Source organism: Eptatretus burgeri, chromosome 6 (genome assembly GCF_056783735.1).
Source record: "Eptatretus burgeri isolate ZD-2024b chromosome 6, Ebu_testis_v1, whole genome shotgun sequence".
In the NCBI taxonomy this organism is placed as follows: Eukaryota; Metazoa; Chordata; class Myxini; order Myxiniformes; family Myxinidae; genus Eptatretus; species Eptatretus burgeri.
In genome coordinates, this window is record NC_140966.1 from 51,664,782 (window position 1) to 51,683,749 (window position 18,968).

At 41.4% G+C, this 18,968-nt stretch overlaps 1 protein-coding gene across 5 annotated transcripts in view; it reads left to right on the forward strand.

The window, feature by feature from the left end:
* Positions 1 to 18,968, forward strand: part of SEL1L3 (SEL1L family member 3) — an 87,416-nt gene that overhangs the window by 30,325 nt on the left and 38,123 nt on the right. For all 5 annotated transcript variants that reach the window (XM_085885003.1, XM_085885004.1, XM_085885005.1 and 2 more), the window contains 5 exons: positions 55 to 272; positions 1,142 to 1,321; positions 1,530 to 1,649; positions 5,999 to 6,139; positions 7,033 to 7,095. In XM_085885003.1, coding sequence (XP_085741129.1) covers positions 55 to 272; positions 1,142 to 1,321; positions 1,530 to 1,649; positions 5,999 to 6,139; positions 7,033 to 7,095 — 722 coding nt within the window. The remainder of the gene's footprint in view (positions 1 to 54; positions 273 to 1,141; positions 1,322 to 1,529; positions 1,650 to 5,998; positions 6,140 to 7,032; positions 7,096 to 18,968) is intronic.

Consider the following 18,968-nt stretch of genomic DNA (forward strand, 5'->3'; position numbering starts at 1 on the left):
TATTACTACCAGTCGTTCTCGAATGTGTGTGTTTTTTTAAACTATTTTTTACAGCATCTCGCAATCAGGATTTCCTCCGGATCAGGTTGGCAGGCCAGCTATACCAAAAGGGCTTACAACGTGTCATCACGGGGATAAACTTGCAGCTCCATGGCGATTGGAAATCACTAGCCTGGCTGGAGCAAGCAGTCTGCCTTGGAAGTGGCCGTGCTGCAACTCTTTTGGCTGCCATTTTCCGTGTGGGACTTCAAAGGCAAAAAGACGACAATCAAGTAAAGGATGTCAGAGATAAAGGTTATAATGTTACAGTTTAGATGGAGAGCTCGCTGTTTCCTTGTAATAAAAGACGAGCTTCCATCTTCACTGGCTGGTGTGGGTTTGATTCCCATTGATGGCTTGAAAGACAACTAGCATATTGCTGCATGGTAAAATATTTGGGGATAGCTAGACGAAGCTCGATGGAGCAGCTGAAGGAGACAGCTTGAATATTATACATGAGAAAGGAGGTGATGAAAGGGGATCTGAAATGTATAAGATAATCAAGGATGTCGATAAAATAAATTCAGAATTTCCTCAGCGGAAGACAGTGTTTCGACCAGGGGTCATGAGAGTAAAGAAGAGGAGGATTAAGACGGTACTAAAGCAAGGGTCTTTCATTCAGAGTAATTGATATATGGAATGGTGTTCTCGGAAAGGGACTGGTAGAAGACACAGGAGGGAAGTTTGAACTGGAATTAAATATTACCTCGAACACCTGGATATCGGCAGATGGCAGGACAGGTAGGTGGCTTAGGTATGGATGGGTGATTGTATAGATGTGTCGTGATTGTGACGTCTGTGAGAGGGTCTCGTCAAAATGTTAATGTGCTGTCTGTTTGTTAATTCCTCACCCAACAGTTCTCTTCATCCCTCCCTCCCCCAAAATCGAAACAAAAAACCCGGTGATGTGCAAGTGGCCTTGCGCCACTGTTATCTCCCCCCACTGCCTCCCCAGTGACATTAAGTAGATAGATTAACTAACAGATTGAATTAGTGTGATGTTGATAAAGCGCAAGCATGATGGACCAAATAGCCTCATCCTGTATTCAATTTCCTTGTCCATCCTCGTATTTGTATTGTTTTGTGGTGCTGCTTGCTGTAGGCCTTGTTGTTCAGCCTACTTGCTGCCCAGACTGGAGACCGAATAGGCCTGCTATCTGCTGCAGCACGCCATGCTCACGGCACTGATGGTTACATAAAGGACCCAGCCCTTGCCTACGCCTACTACAGTAGACTGACCATTCTTACGACACGTGATCGTCAAAGACAGAGCACTGCACAGGTGTGGAGTTGGTTGGAAAACTGCATGGTCAATTGATGTAAAAAACTGGCCTTATAATGTTGCAGTTTCATTTAATGGCAATGTTTACAATATAACAACTGTCTTTAAAATGTTTACAAACAGTGTAAAGTCGAGCTGAAGTGTATTTGTACTTCAGCTGGACTTCACTCTGTTTAAAACAATGCCTTAACCTAGCAATGTATTCTAGGCTTATGTGCAAACTGTGAAGTTGAATGACGATCAAGCTGTCAAAGCCCAAACGTCTAAAAATGGGCATCTGTATCAATGGCTGGAACTACAGGCCAGACGTGGAGAGAGAGATGCTCAGGTGAGCTTCTATGTGTATCTATATTTGAGGCGCCGCGAGGAGGAGTGATGTAAGGGACACATCAGCCATTTTGGAGTTAATGCCATATAGCACTATTTTAACCCTTTCCCTATCATCCGAGCCTATCATCATCATATCATTAAAAAAAAAAGTCGCTTACATCACTCCTCCTCGCGGGGCCTCATATACACGGTGCCTTGCCAGAATAAAATGAACACCCGTAATTATAAACAAACCTTATTTTAACTATTTGTGACACAAACACAATCAAATGGACGACATGCATATGTATCTGGTATGGCATGGCCTTGATAATTGGAACCCTTGCAATCGTTTTTCAAGCATTCCAGATCTTGCAGGAATTCAGATCACAAAATATAAATAGTTGCCAGAAAAACCCTCTCGTTTCCAAGTGCACGGTCAACCAGACATGCCACGAGATAGTAGCGTACAGTATGTAATCCAATTGATTGAACACAAACCATATTTAAGCAAACAACGTGATGAACACAATCAGGCGTGTTAGTTTGATTATCTCCCCCTTATAATAGCAATTGTAAATGAGCTTAGGTGTAACCAATCACCTTCAAAATCACACACTAAGTTAATTAGCCTACACCTGTATTAAATTGTAGTGATTCTGATTATTTCAGAATAACTGGTGGACCAGATGGACCGATGGACCAAATTTTCATTGGTCTTCACAGCCTTGTTACATACCCACCTGCTGTACTGCTTGAGCATGAGCTTGCCTTTCACCAAGCCCAGATGTGATTGGGGCCAAAGTGGGGATTATCTTCTTCTTCTTCTTTCGGCTGCTCCCTTTAGGGGTCGCCACAGCGGATCATCCGTATGATCCGCATCGTGATTTGGCACATGTTTTAGGCCGGATGCCCTTCCTGACGCAACCCTGGTCGCCTCTTACGACACAGGGATATGGTACACCTATTTTAACCGGGGTATACACCGGCCCAGTACACTGGTACTCATTTCGCCGACCTCGGAAGGAGGACAGGCTGAGTCAACCCCCTGGTGTATTAATTCAGTGGTCCAACGGGGCTTGAACTCAGGACCTTTTGGATCCCAAGCCGCTGCCCTAACCACTGCGCCAACACCAGGCATAAAGTGGGGATTATATGTTTGTTATTATTATTGCCATATGATACTATTCTTATTGTTGTTGTAAATATTATTAGTATTAATTAATATATGCTTTTTTTGCAATGTTATCATTGTTTTTGTTATATAGTTTGTAATCAGAATGTCATGCCATGGTAGAAGGATGTATTAAGCTGCTTTTTATACCTTAACATGGCATAGGTTTAAAACATGGGAATTCTCACGGATTTTTTTGAAGTATAGTCGAGTCTTAAAGGTTCTACAGGATCTACTGTCTTTTGGGTCCTTGGGGACTTTTGGGTCCCCAGGGTCTTAAAGGGTCTTCAAAGTTTGAAGGGATCTCGGCGGTCTAAAGGGTCAAAAGGTATATTGCAATCGTGCATAATTAATGAATGGATGTACGTAATTAATAGACAAAAAGTATGCCACACACACACACACACACACACACACACACACACACACACACACACACACACACACACACACACACACACACACACACTAGAAAGCCTACACCCCCTTTCAAATTTTTCACCTCTTGTTGCCTCATCACCTGGAATAAATTTGCATTAAATCAGACTTTTTCCACCTTTATTTACACACTGTAACGCACAACTTCCAAGTGAAAAACACATTCTACAAATTTCAGAAGATTAATTAAAAATATATAAGGCCTTAGTTATTTTATAACTTGGTTTACACAGTAATTCAGCTGAAATGTAGGGTTGGTAGGTCGAAATATAAATATAAATATAATTTCAATTTTTAGAAATGATATATTTTTATGATTTTTTTTTCGGATGTTCCATGGAAAAGACAAGGGTAGGTGGGGGGAAAATAAATATAAATCCCGGACCAGGAGGATCTAAGAAAACATTCAAGATGGAATACCATTCAAATGCAGAATGCCCATGTTCACTGTATCATCTGATGTGAAAAAACAATAAAGAAGGATTAAAACTTGTTTTTACAATATAGTCTGGCATGTTTTTCTTATAGAAACCTGTTGGATCATCAAACAAATGGAAACAATGCTGAGAACAGTGCATGGATGCGCGTGCACAACAGTGCACATGTGCGTGCACACCAGTGCATAGTGCTGGATATGATTAAAAAAAAAGATGTCTACTTGGAGTCAACACGCTCAAAACGGTCAATTTGAGCCATAACCAGCTCCTACTTTTCAGCGGGCATCTGATCGTATCGTCTCGCCATCCCCATGAGCACATCAAAGGTTGATTTCTGGTCCGTTGAAGGCTGAATATCAGCATCTCGCAGGGAAACTTTGATGTACTTGGCACCGAAATCTTTCAATATGAACAGCGGTGTACAACTTTCGACGGAAACAAAATCGGCACGATCGAGAGAAGCCTGCGAATCATCCCTGCTGCTGCACTGAATTGATGCAATCGTTCGGCCAGAATATTCGTCATCAAGATGTTGCGTGATTAAATCGCCAATACAGTCACTCAAATTTATACTGCTGACATACTTCTTAACAATCACTTTCGCCCCAGAAACCACATTCAATCTGAACCACGCTGGCCACTGCTCAGATGCCATGACCGAAGACTACTGCGCAGCTTGGTTAAAGGGGACTCGGCATTTTGGTGCGGGCGCGCGAAATTATATTTTGAAAATAAATGCCGACGTTTACATTTCGGGTTTTGAAACTTTTGCACCTTTGGTGGAAAATTTATAAATATAAAAGGCTAAAAATGTGTTTTATATTTATATTCCATTTTGGCAAATATACCATCGGCAGATCTGTAAACCAAGTTATAAAATAACTAAGGCCTAACTAGAATATCTTGGATGGATAAGTGTCCACCCCCTGAGTTAATACCTGGTGGAAGCACCTTTGACAGCACGTACCGCTGTAAATCTGTGGGGATAAGTGTCTACCAACTTTGCACACCTTGATTGGGCAATATTTCCCAATTCTTCTGCACAAAACTGTTCAAGCTCAGTCAAGTTACATGAGGAGTGTTGATGGGGAGCAATCTTCAAGTCATGCCACAGATTTTCAATTGAGTTTAGGTCGGGGCTCTGACTGGGTTGCTCGAGGACATTTATCTTTTTGTTCCTTAACCACTCCAGTGTAGCTTTGGCTGTGTGCTTCGGGTAGTTGTTACGCTGAAAGGTGAACTTCCGTCCCAATTTCAGCTTTCTTGCAGAGGCCAGCAGGTTTTCCTCTTGGATTTTCTGTATTTTGCTCCATCCATTTTCCCTTCTGTTATGACAAGTTTCCCAGTCCCTGCTGATGAGAAACATCCCCATAACATGATGCTGCCTCCACCATGCTTCACAGTAGGGATGGTGTTCTTTGGGGGTGATGTGTTGTGTTGGGTTTGCACCAAACATCATGTTTTTCATTTTGACCAAAAAGTTTCATCTTGGTTTTGTCAGACCACAAAACTTTTTTCCACATGGCTTCAGAATCTCCAGAGTGGTTTTTTTTTGCATACTTCAAACAGGATTCAAGGTGGAATTTTTTGAGTCATGGCTTCTTTCTTGCCACCCTACCATACAGGCCAGACTTGTGGAGTGCTTGGGATGTTGTTGTCATATGCATACAATGACCATTCTCTGCCAAAAGGGTATGCAGCTCTTTCAAAGTTGCCATTGCCTCTTGGTGGCCTCTCTGATCAGTCTCCTCCTTGATTGGTCAACTAGTTTGGAGGGACAGCCTGATCTCAGCAGGGTCTTGGTGGTACCATATGTCTTTCACTTATTAATAATTGTCTTGACTGTGTTCCAAAGGATATTCAAGGCCTTCAAAATATTTTTCTACTCATCCCCTGATCTGTCTTTCCACAACTTCATGCAGGAGGTCTTTTGAAAGCTTCTTGGTGCTCACTTGGTGCTCTTGGTTGGGTCTTTGCTGTGAAATGCACTACCCACCACAGGGAATCTACAGGAACAGCTGATTTTATTCTGAAATAAGTGTGTGTGTGTGTGTGTGTGTGTGTGTGTGTGTGTGTGTGTGTGTGTGTGTGTGTGTGTGTGTGTGTGTGTGTGTGTGTGTGTGTGTGTGTGTGTGTGTGTGTGTGTGTGTGTGTGTGTGTGTGTGTGTTTTTACTCAAGTGTATTATTTTCCTCTTTTCCAGTCTTTCTACTGTTTATGCCTTTAGCTAGCTAACATATCAGTTGGAGTTAAATTTCAAATTTGTTATCTGTTATTGACATATTGTATGTTAGTTCTAACTTCTTCTCTGCCCAACAAGCGTGCTTTGGGTCAGATGCTGTACTGGGGCCAGCAAGGTGTTGCGCGGCACTTTGAAGCAGCTGCGCATTATTATGAGCAGTTGGCAATGGATACACAAGATCCAGTGGCAATTTCAAACTTTGCTGTCATTCTGTTTCAGGTAATACAGTAATAATAATAAAAAATTAATTAATCATGTGAGGGATATTGTGCACTTGGAAACAATAGTTTTTCTAACAAATCTCTCTCTCTCTCTCACTCTCTCTCACTCTCTCTCACTCTCTCTCACTCTCTCTCACTCTCTCTCACTCTCTCTCACTCTCTCTCACTCTCTCTCACTCTCTCACTCTCTCTGGTCAACCAGACTTCCTGAGATATTTCACTGATGCCAACTAATTTTAGCAGATCAGCCTCGAGTTGAACTTGCATCTGAGGGGTGGCACACACATTGATGTCGTGCTTTGTATGTGAAATACCAGGGCGTCAGTTAATAGCTGGGTCAAGATTTGAACCCAGGGTAGATGTCTTGTCTCCTCAGTTGAATCCACAGTTAAGGAGACTTCCACAAATGGTTGTGGGTGCTTTGTTGCCACCCATAAGGATATGGAGCAACCATTGAACGTAAAATAAGCTTGGAATTGTTTTGAAAACGAATTGATGAGTATGTATGTGTGTGGACACTTAGCTTAGGTTGTTCCCTGTGACAAACGATTTGAATGATGTGTCAACATAAGTGGAAGGGATCTCTTTGGTTCATGCATGTTGTCACAACTTTTCTCAAATGTCAAACACACATTGCAATTAAGCATAATCACTCGTAATAACTGTGTTCTCAAATTAATTATGGCTAATCGTAATGTTGGTTGCAAACACAGGCAAAGTGCAAGTCATTATTAAAGGAACATGGAATTCAATCTAAAATGCAGACCACCCAGCTTGGGGAATTCAATATCAAATTCACCTGTTCATTGTCGTTGATCAAAAGAAAAGTCGATTTACAAAATGCAAGATTGGTTTATTGCTTTATTGTATTGATTTTGATGTTTGTTTTAGGGTCATGGAGTGAAGAAGGATGAAGCACGTGCACTGAGGTTACTTCGGGAGGCAGTGATCAAGGTTCGAAGCTAGTTCTTCCTCTTCCTGTCCCCTGCACTCTCCGTTCAAATATCCAACAGGCCATGTATCAGCATTGGCAAATAAACTTTGAGCTTGAACAATCAGATTGAAGCGAATATATATATATATATGTATATATATATATATGTATATACATATACGAGGTGTGTTCAAAAAGTATCCAACCTTAATTTTTCATGTGAAAACAAATGAAGCTTGGGAGGCGTGGTTTGGTGCACGTATGTAGGCGATCCTAATCCGTATGCGTGAATATTTTCCCGCCTGCAGAAGCTGTCAGTCGCCGACAGACCGCCGATGAGTGAGGAAGTGCAAGTGAGCACCGTCAGATTTTCGTTTTTGACAAAATGACGGAAAAAACTTGAACAATGCTACTGCATCAAATTTTGTGTAAAGCTTGGCGATTCCCAAGTGGAAACTATCCGCAAGATTCAACAGGCCTTCGGGAACGAAGCAATGGCCACCACACAGATAAAAGAGTGGTACAACTGCTTCAAAGATGGTCGCACATCAGTGGAAGTGAATTACGTTCTGTAGGCCCTCAACATCCCGAAATGAGATCGTCATTGACCAAGTGAGGACCCTGCTGATGCAGGATCGTCGAATCACGATCAGAGAACTTGCAGACGAGGTGGGCGTCAGCATTGGATTCGTTCATTCCATTGTGACTGAGGATTTGGGCTTAAGGAGAATCTCAGCGAGTTTGTGCCAAAGCTGTTAACGATCGAGCAGAAGCAACTCCGTTTGGTGATCGCACAGGACATGCTGGAGACTGTGAACAGCGATCCCAACTTCTTCAACACAGTGATCACTGGCGATGAGACCACAGTGATCCGTCATTTTGTCAAAAATGAAAATCCGACGGCGCTCACTTACACTTCCTCACTCACTGCGGGTAAACTTCCATATATCACAAAAACTGGAATATATTTGTTAGAGCATCACCTGTTGATGCATGCCAAATTTCATAAGCCTACGTGGGATAATGGCTTTCGGAATTGATTTCGCGTGAACGGTACCGATTTTGAAGGTTTTTTTGGCTGTTGCTGGGGAACCAAAGCGTCCCTAGCAACCATCACAATTTCCAAAGCACTAGGTCATAAGATGCACCTACCACCCAAGTTTGGTCAAAATCGTCCCACGTTTACTACCAATTATGCTGATGACAAACTAACAAACATCCAAACAAACAGACAGAATTACTGACAATAAGGGTCACCTATTTCGGCAACCCAATATATATTTTCACACGCACACTCGCGGGATGTGCTTGCACATTATGTAAGCATTTAAACTGTACTTCCACATTGTCTCGGGTCACTCACCTGCATTTGATTTTTCATTTATTTATTTTCTTCTTTTTTTTCCATTTATTTATATTTTCATTTACGGATGCTTTCCAACGGTTCTGTGATTATTATTTTTTCCTGGTGTATCAGGTTCGATGTCCATCAGCACACAAAATTTTTCAGCTTTCTACATCACTCGGAAGGTCACTTGTTCTCTGTGAGGTCACTTTGTCACAGAGAACGGAGCAGATAATTATCTTTAATATCAGTCAGTGAGTCAGTCACTTAGTGGTTAGAAAGAGCTTTATGTATGATGTCAACATAAGGGTAAGGGATTTCTTTGTTTCACACTCAGAGCTCTTTGGTTCATTTTCGCAAAAGTCACAACTTTTCTCAAACATTTCTCATTATCTTGCTCTGCAGAACTATGTCAAATGGTGATTGGGGGAGTGCTCCTCACACTCCACATGTTTCGATTTACCCACCGATCGCACCACATGCCTTCCAGTTGAATGGTTTGCATTAGCGGGAACAATCGTCTGGGTGGCAGATGGACGGTTGTTCTTTGCGGATTATGCGGTTTTACCATGTGAGACATAATCCATAGCGATGCTCACAAGAACAGTCAGGAGGTGTGTCTGGTGTTTAAAGCATGAATGTGGTAATCACTCGTTAGATATTTATTGGTTTGTCATCCTGATGAGGGCAAATAAGCCGGAATTCAGTATGGCATGCCGTTGAAGTCATAGGGACTCACTCCTGTGGAGGGGTCCAATTGTATGACCATGCATTCTGGCCCTCTGGTGTGTGTGTGTGTGTGTGTGTGTGTGTGTGTGTGTGTGTGTGTGTGTGTGTGTGTGTGTGTGTGTGTGTGTGTGTGTGTGTGTGTGTGTGTGTGTGTGTGTGTGTGTTTTTGGTCTGAGGGGCATGTGTATGCCAATGGGGCAGTCTTGCTGGAGTGTGTACTTTGGCCATGGGGTCAAGGTGCATGTCCCAACCTGTTTTGATTTTGTTTTTTTACCTTTTTTTGATAAAAAGGTGCCTTCAAAAGAGGAAAATAAGCCTGAAATCTGGATAGGTGGCTCTGTTTGATGTTAAACTGATGTTGACCATGCAATCTTTCTCTGTTTGACAGTTGCCAGGCCAAGGCCTCCAGATTGGAGTTGATGCTTTGGTGTAGGACTGTCCAATGGAGATCAGGGGAGTGCTCATCACCCTCCACATGTTTAGACATGCATATATGTGTATATGTATATATATATATATATATATATATATATATATATATATATATATATATATATATATATATATATATATATATATATATATATATATATATATATATATATATATATATATACACACTACCGGTCAAAAGTTTTAGAACACCCCCATTTTTCCAGTTTTTACTGAAATTTAAGCAGTTTAATGTCTCAATGCACTCTGAAGTTAAAGAAGAGAACAAATACACAATTGCAGATAAAAAAAAGGAAATCATGGAATCGTTTTGTTGAACAAAATTTAATCTAGATTTTTGACTCATCAAAGTGGCTCCACCTTTTGCAGATATAACAGCTGAACAAACTCGTGGCATTCTTTCTACAATGGAAATCAAATATTGTTCAGAAAGTTCTTCCCAACACTGTTGCAGAATTCCCACAAATATGTTGCACTTGTAGGTTTGGTTTGCTTTCACCCTTCTGTCCAATTCATCCCAAACCCTTGATAGGGTTTAAGTCTGGAGATTATGCTGGCCATTGCATGATTTGAAGCCCACCGTCTTGTTCTTTTCTTCTAAGGTAGTTTGGACATAGCCTGCAGGTATGTTTTGGGTCGTTATCTTGTGGTAGGATGAACCTCTGACCAACTAGGCGTAGACCAGAGGGTATTGCATGGCGCTGCAAAATGTGGCGGTAGTCCTTTTGGTTCAGGGTGCCAGTCACTCTGTGAAAGTCGCCGACTCTGGATCCAGCAAAAGAGCCCCAGATCATCAAGCTTCCTCCTCCATGTTTGACAGTTGCTGTCGCACACTGAGGAAACATCCTTTCGCCGACTCAATGGCATGCAAAAACCCTGCCTGATGAACCGAAGATTTCAAATTTTGATTCATCGGTTCATAAGACCTTCTTCCAGTTTTCAGTCGTCCACTGGTGGTGCTTCATGGCCCAGTTTAATCTGTGAGGGAAGGCCTCTTTTTATTATTTTGCCATCTTAGCAATGGCTTTCTTACTGCCACTCGACCTGTCAAACCTGCAGGTCGACGTCTTCTCTTCACAGTTGAAACTGAGACTTCCTTACTTCGACCAGTGTTAAGCTGTGCTTGAAGCTGCTGTCCTGTGAGCCGCCCATCATGCAAGCTGTTGACTCAGAAACTTGTCTTCTGATTGTGTTGTGGCTTTGGGTCTGCCAGACCTCTACCTGTCAGAGTTTCCTTCAGTTTCCAAGTGCCTTTTGATGGTGTCGGAAACTACTCACTGACACCTTGGCTCTTTTGCAATTTATCTAAAGGAAAGACCGACACTTTTCAGGGTTATAATGGTCTGTCTGTCTTCCTTTGTTAATTGTCTTTTTATTGCCATTATGATAGCAATATACTACCTTATGCAGTGCAATATTGTCCAAATAATGCTTCAGAGGGTGTAGTAACACAGTCTGTTCCAACACTGCTTTTATACAGACAGAGGGTTTGTAACTAATCAACAAAAGTTTGGACACCTGTAGGAATTGTTTGCATCAACTTGCATCAACTTTCAAGGCTTAATTTACTTCCATTGCTGCAGAACAGCTGCAGTTGCGAACCCATTACTTGTTCCCTGAAAAGGGAACTCTGAAACTTTTGTAACAACTCTGAAATTTACATTATTTTTCAGTTTTTTTTGGTAACCCAAACTTTTTTTTTAACCTCTGGCAGTTTACCACTTCGCTTTGTACCATTTCAGGTTATTCACTGGACTTGAACTGCTTAAATTTCAGTAATAACTGGAAAAATGGGGGTGTTCTAAAACTTTTGACTGTTCGTGTTTGTATGTATGTATGTATGTATGTATGTATGTATGTATGTATGTATGTATGTATATATATCCAAATCCTGGTGTTGGCGAAGTGGTTAGGGCAGCGGCTTGGGATCCAAAAGATCCTGAGTTCAAGCCCCGTTGGGCCACTGAATTAATACACCAGGGGGTTGACTCAGCCTGTCATCCTTCCGAGGTTGGCGAAATGAGTATCAGTGTACTGGGCCGGTGTATACCCCGGTTAAAATAGGTGTACCTTATCCCTGTGTCGTAAGAGGCGACCAGGGTTGCGTCAGGAAGGGCATCCGGCGTAAAACATGTGCCAAATCACTATGCGGATCATACGGATGATCCGCTGTGGCGACCCCTAAACGGAGCAGCTGAAATAAGAATAAGAAGAAGAAGAAGAAGAAGAAGATATACAGTATATATATCAATCCCTGATCTATCCCAAAGACCTCCAACTTTTCTTTTTCTTTAACTGACCTGTAGCAAAAAATAGTAGAAGCTTTTCTCCTGGTCTTAAAAGTATTCTTCCAAGACATATATTACTTTGTCACGAGCAGGGACCCGCATAAGTTCTGTGTAATGTTAAATGTAACACCCCCCCCCACCACGACCAAGTCCTCAACCTCCCCTCCCCCACCCCATCGCAAGTACTCAACCCTCCCCTCCCAACCAGAAGTTCTACACTCCCTTACCCCAACCCCCTCTCCATACTCTCTGTCCCCTTTTCCCCCCTCCAAACAACTGAAGCTCACTCTCTAAACTCTCTGCCTTGCCCAACCCCAACTCTCTGTCTTCCCCTCCCCCTTCCTGTTAGTCCCCGGGCACAACGGATCGTACGATATTTTGTCGTGGTAGACCCATAAAATATTTGTCGTGGCCAGATCTTGCAACATGCCCGAAATCTATTTTGAGTGGCCACAAGGGCTACGACACATTAAAGATGGTTTGGCGATGGGGACACGACAGAAAAAAAAAACAGATATGTCGTGGGTGTGTCGCAAGTCAGTCGTGCGACAGTCGTGGGACCATCGTGAGTTGTCGGGCATTGTCGGGGGGCTGTTTTTCATGTGATCAGGTCTTGGTTCACTCGTGGGATGTGCGTGCGACTGTCGTAGGACTGTCGTAAGATTGTTTGACTAAAATTTTTTCTTCTGGTACCCACGACAAGATATTTATCGCAAGACTGTCGTAGGACAGACTCACGACAGCCACAAGACATAGATACCACAAAAAATCGTCGAGCAAAAAGGTGCATGTCCAATTTTGCCTCACGACGCCAAGTCGATGCCACAATGCTCAAAATTTCGTAGGACTGTCTTGCGACGATCCACGATTTGCCCAAATTTTCTGTCGTGTCATGGCACAAATGCGTCGTGGGTTCGTTGTGACCAAGGCTTTACTAACAACATCACATAAGGATACACAAGGAAATTTGGTGTCATTCAGCTCATCATGCCTGCGTTGTTTCTGTTCTCTTTCATTAAGTTCAATGTTAAAAGTAGATTAAAAAACAGTTTAAAATAACAAGATTCCGTCGTCTCACGATTCTTCAGTAAAAATATAGCAGTGAAGTAAGCTCAATGATAAAAAATATAACATATCAAGTCATTTGTGACTAAAGGGAAATACACAATCATAACTTCTCGGACAAAGACCTTTTTAATGATATGGGTTTCAATGTACCTGGTCGAGTAATTTAAGAGAAAATTGTTGGATAGACAGAGAAATTAACCAATAGAATGAGATTATTATTATTATTATTATTATTATTATTATTATTATTATTATTATTTATGTTTACCCTGTTCAAACTTGTGCACATTCGTGGGTACTTTGTGTCATCGGGTGTTTTCTAAATGTTAAAAACGATCTGAAAACTGATCTGGAATGATTCTCAAGGTGTGGAATCCGAATATTCGACGTTTCCAGACCTGAATTTTATGGGAATTGTGGTATAAGTGCCCAATTATAAAGTAATCGGACATGGGTCTATTTTTCCAATTTGATAGGCGGGTGAATGGACATTTGTCTGTTTAGAGGCACAATTTTTCTTGTGGCATGAAGACAAACATGTGCAATGTTATATCGATGTGGTTTAAGTGTCCATTTTAAATGGGCATCAAATTATCAAATTCCATATTATGTGGATTAGATGCTCCAATGTGCTCAAGTATTATCGTTAGATAGTATATAAAATAAAATAAAGAACACTCAAGTAATTCACCAATCCTGCACTACGTCAATATTTAATTGTGGCTATACCACCAGCAAATACCTGTTTTTTTTTTCTGAATCCAGTTGACAGATCTTCAGGCATGCGGGGAATTTGCTCGTCATTCTTCAGTACATGAGAGATGTTCAGACGTTGAGTGAGAGCAGCCCCGTTGATGGGAATGCCCTCTTTTCACTGCAAGATTTTCATGTTCTTCTTCTTGCGTATGGCAGTATGGCTGCCGGGTAGCTATCATTTTATTGGGGCGCAACTATGCCGCTAATGCTGTGCCCCTATACCAGCACACGTACTCATTTTGGTGACATCAGAAGGATGACAGGCCGAGTCAAGCCCACCTGGTGTTAATTCAGTGGCCAACAGGGCTCAAACTCAGGATCCTAAGATCCCAAGCCAGCCACCCTTAACCACAAAGCCAACACCAGGATTTAGTTTCATGTTTATGGCTTGCAAGTAACCGCTTGAAAAATATATACAGCTGAGGTGGAACGTCAATACTTCGCAGCAGGGATCCGCTAAAGGTTGATTAAAGTCTGGAATGTGTTATCAAATAATTTTGGCTGCATTAATGAATATTGTCAATTCATTATCTTGCTCTGTCGTGCAGCATTCAATACTTCTGTTTCAATTTCTGTGGAAGAAACAGTAACTGAATTGTTTCCCCGACTGTTCACAAATTTTGCCAAACAAATATTATCTGTGATGATTTTCTTTCCATATGTGGTATCCAAAGCACAATCAGCAAGTACAGATAAACATCCTCTGTAATTAACAAACCCAGGACTGGAAGACCAAAAAAGCTGTCGAACAATGATGAGCAATACTTGAAAATAATATCCTGAAGAAATAGAAAGAAGACAAAGCATTGAATTGACCGTTTCAAATCAGAATATTGTTGTGTTGAATTGACAACAGAACTGGTAGAAGGCTCAGTTGTAGTTGTCTATCCATCAACAGTATGAATTTTTATAATTACTCCATATTGAATTATTCCAGCCTTTCTGATTTGATTGATTTTGGATGAGCATTTCAAGTTGACTCGTTATTCGGATTACATCTATTTATCGCCAAATCTGGAAAATTAATCTTTTAAAAATTCATCTATTCTTTTTCTTTTGAAAAATAAGTATTCTGTCTTTGACGTCTGAAATAAAATAAAATACATCTTCACCCTCTCCAGCATTATTTATTACTCTGCCACTCTACGTGCCCCACCATTCTCCTTCCCACCCCTCGTCAGGTGAAATTAATTAGACTCGCGATACCCGTGCACATGCACGGGATAGCAGTACAACATAGCTGGTAGCAGACGACAGACCGTACACGGGGAATGACAAAAATACGCATTGTGCAAAATGCAAGTGGTACGATGGAACGCCAAGACTTCCCAAACATTGTCGGCATGTCCGCTAAGTGCCACAGCAATTTCATAGGGATCGTGTGATGGCAATTTCATAGGGATTTTAGTGTGCAAGCTTGGTATTATAATAGAGATGAACTAATAGATTCAATTAATATGATAATGATAGAGTGCAGTCATGAGAAACCAAATGGCCTCCTCCTCTATCCCAGGTCCTTGTATTTCCTTGTAAATATTATGTCATATGAATATCAAACTTTTTAATTTTTGATATTTATTTACGGTTGAACTGGATAGAATATGTTGAACTATAACGGCACTCAGTGGAGCCTATATCCCCACCAGGCTGAACAGTGTATGTTTTGCATCCCACTGATAGGCCAGATCTGGATCTGGACCTGAACCATAATCGAATCGGCTTGTTCTTGTCACCTAACCAATTAATTATGGCTAATAGTAATGTTGGTGCAAACATGGGCAAAGCACAAGTCATTATTCAAGGAACATGGAATTCAATGTAAAATGCAGACCACCCATCTCAGGAAATTCAATATTAAATTCACCTGTTGTCATTTATCAAAAAAAAAAATTCACAAAATGCAAGATTGGTTTATTGCTTTGTTGTATATGAGTACGTGCCCGTAAAAAAAATATATATATAAAAAAAATAATAATAATAAAAAATAAATAAACCACACAGGCCGTTTCTTCGCTCTCACGTGCCCGAACGTGCGTGACCCGGAAGTTCGATATTATTCGCAATTTATTTTTAATACCCAATTATTCAATTACTGCCAACGTATTTTACCTTTTCGCAATGTCGTGGCAAGGAAAAACAAAAAGAGAAGAGAAGAGAGAGAAAAATGTACTTCCTGGTTCGGAGCATACCAGCACTCTGATGTTACCGAAATTTATACACCGTCTAATATGAAAACGATCATAACTTGGGCCATTGTGTTTATCATTGTTTATAAATGTGCATAAGAAATCGAGAAATTATTCGAATACACGAAGTCATCACTCTCCGGAAGCCCGTACGTTGTAACCCGTAATGGGGAACGCGGCTGAGCTTCCCTTCCCCATCGGCCACGCCCACGCAACAACGTGTCTTCCCATTGGTTTGGTTACTAAATGGCCATAACTTGGGAAGCACTTGTCCGATTAATATCAAACCTTGAAAAGGCACATCCTTAGGTCCCCAGCAATATACCTGGCAAGTTTCAATTAGATCGGACCAGAGGTTGTCGAGAAACAGCGGTCACACACACACACAGACACACACACACACACACACACACACACACACACACACACACACACACACACACACACACACACACACACACACACACACACACACACACACACACACACACTGCTGGAATTATACATAGATGTTAAGTGAGTGGTTAGATGTTTTTTTCAGGGTAATGGATTAACCTACCCAACCCAACCTTTTCGTCCAAATCCATCCATAAGTTTTTGAGATGTCATGTTGTTTATTGTTTTTAGCCCTATCACACAATGGTGAAGAATCTCTTAAATAATTATTGGATCCAAATTCGGATTTTCACCAAAATCTAATCATTTTGTCGTTATCACACACACAACCGATCCATCAAATTTTGTCCCAATCCGTCCACAACCTTTTGAGATATCCTGTTCACAGACAGACAAACAAACAGACAGACAGGGGTGAAAACGTAACCTCCGTTCACAGGGGTGAAAACGTAACCTCCGTTCACAGGGGTGAAAACGTAACCTCCGTTCACAGGGGTGAAAACGTAACCTCCGTTCACAGGGGTGAAAACGTAACCTCCGTTCACAGGGGTGAAAACGTAACCTCCGTTCACAGGGGTGAAAACATAAACCTCCGTTCACAGGGGTGAAAACATAAACCTCCGTCCACAGGGGTGAAAACATAAACCTCCGTCCACAGGGGTGAAAACATAAACCTCCGTCCACAGGGGTGAAAATATAACCTCCGTCCACAGGGATCAAAGCATAATCTCCATCTGCCATTTTTATTAAGTGGCGGAGGTAAAAGAAAAAGGTTTAAAATGAAAGATATAAAAGTTAAACATTCAAAAATTTATTATGATAGTATGTGTATGTAAAGAGAGTTGATCATTTTTTTCTTAGCTATATTTTCTCTAGGTTATGGCCAAAATAAATTTGCCAACTCTCTTGCTCCCAAACTTCATCCATTTCTCAATCCTTTATTGAGTTATTTATTGATCATATAAAAAAATTCATCTTCTCTGTCATTTTCTCTGATAAATGTGCAATAAGCAATCTATACTAATAGAAGGCAGTGTGTGTATACGTGCGCGCGCGTGCGTGCAGGCGTGCATGTGTGTGTGTTTGTGTGTGTCTCCTCCATAACTCCAAAACCATAAAACCTACCAGCATGAAACTTTGCATGCATACAAAGATGCCAAGGAAGTGCAAGAGTGAAAATTTGGTGTTTGTGTTAATTAAAACACCCCTTTAGAAGACAATTAATGGCATTATTTAATTATATCCTTCATCAGGCGATCCTCAGCCACCTCGCTCTCTGGGTATTAAGGTATTTCCTGGGTAACCTCGGTGGGATCTGAAGCTGCTATGTTTTTTGGCCTGCTCAACCATGCCTTGACTTGGAACAGGCGCAACAATTTCTTAACGATAAAGTATTTTTTCACTTTCCTCACTCGTATTGAATGTCTGTTCATCATAGCTATGAATCGATGTGTCCATCGCTTTTGGAAGTACTATTTTTAGGAACTTTTTTTTCTTCAAATTTTCAAATTCGGAGTTTGGATTGATTTCATGATTTATATGATTTTCCACGATCTACTCTCACGGACTAATTAAAGTACATCATCGAAATATTATTTCTGTTTTGAGGATCGGATATTGTTCAGACTGAATAAGTGTTGAAATCTGTTGTGAAATCTGATAATTAAAAGAAATAATGTCTTGTAACTAAGCTGATATACCTATTTACTCCAAGCAAGCAAGGCTATGTTCCCTCCTCCATACATACACAAGAAAATGTGAAATTTCCAAAGCATTAAACTTATATTTTTGGACTGTTTGGAGAATTCTATTGAGTGAACCCCAAAAATTGAGGAATGTAACAAAATTAACCAGCTTCATTGAGCTATATGATGTAATGCATTCACTGCTGAATCTTGCGCCCTGTCTCCCTGAGGGACTGCCTATCCACAGCATCTGCAGATCTATGTCTATATTTTCGGAGGTTTTGCAAGGTGCTTTACAGGCAGGAAATCAAAGCAAATCTGGTTAAAAAAACACGGACGTTTTAAAATGAAGTTGTAACGTTTGCAGGGACCCTGAACCGATGTACCACATGACGTGTGCACAGACAAGCAGGCAAAATGGTGGATTTTCTGCAATGTTTATTTCATGGGTGATTGAACTTTGTGATGTCTCCAGGGTTTTTCTGCATTAAGCTGCAACTCTTTTGTGAAGAAAGTTATTTTATTTCATTCATTCATTTTATTTCACTAACTGCTGCATGCATGGTGAAGACCAGCTTTACAGTTCAAGGGATCCTATATGATATGCAGCGACAGTCTGGCCAACCATTCCTTATCAACCATTTAATTGGAGTGCTTGCATGAGAGCTTAAGCCACTTTCCAAGAGCCTATTGTCGAAAGCAAGATCACGCTACGTCATTCTAAGTGAATCGTTCACTCCGTCGCCCTGAGCGAGCGGTCCGTGCCCCGTCGCCCTGAGCGAGCGGTCCGTGCCCCGTCGCCCTGAGCGAGCGGTCCGTGCCCCGTCGCCCTGAGCGAGCGGTCCGTGCCCCGTCGCCCTGAGCGAGCGGTCCGTTCCCCGTCGCCCTGAGCGAGCGGTCCGTGCCCCTTCGCCCTGAGCGAGCGGTCCGTGCCCCTTCGCCCTGAGCCATTTGCTGTAATAACATGTTTTCTAAATTACCGAGCCA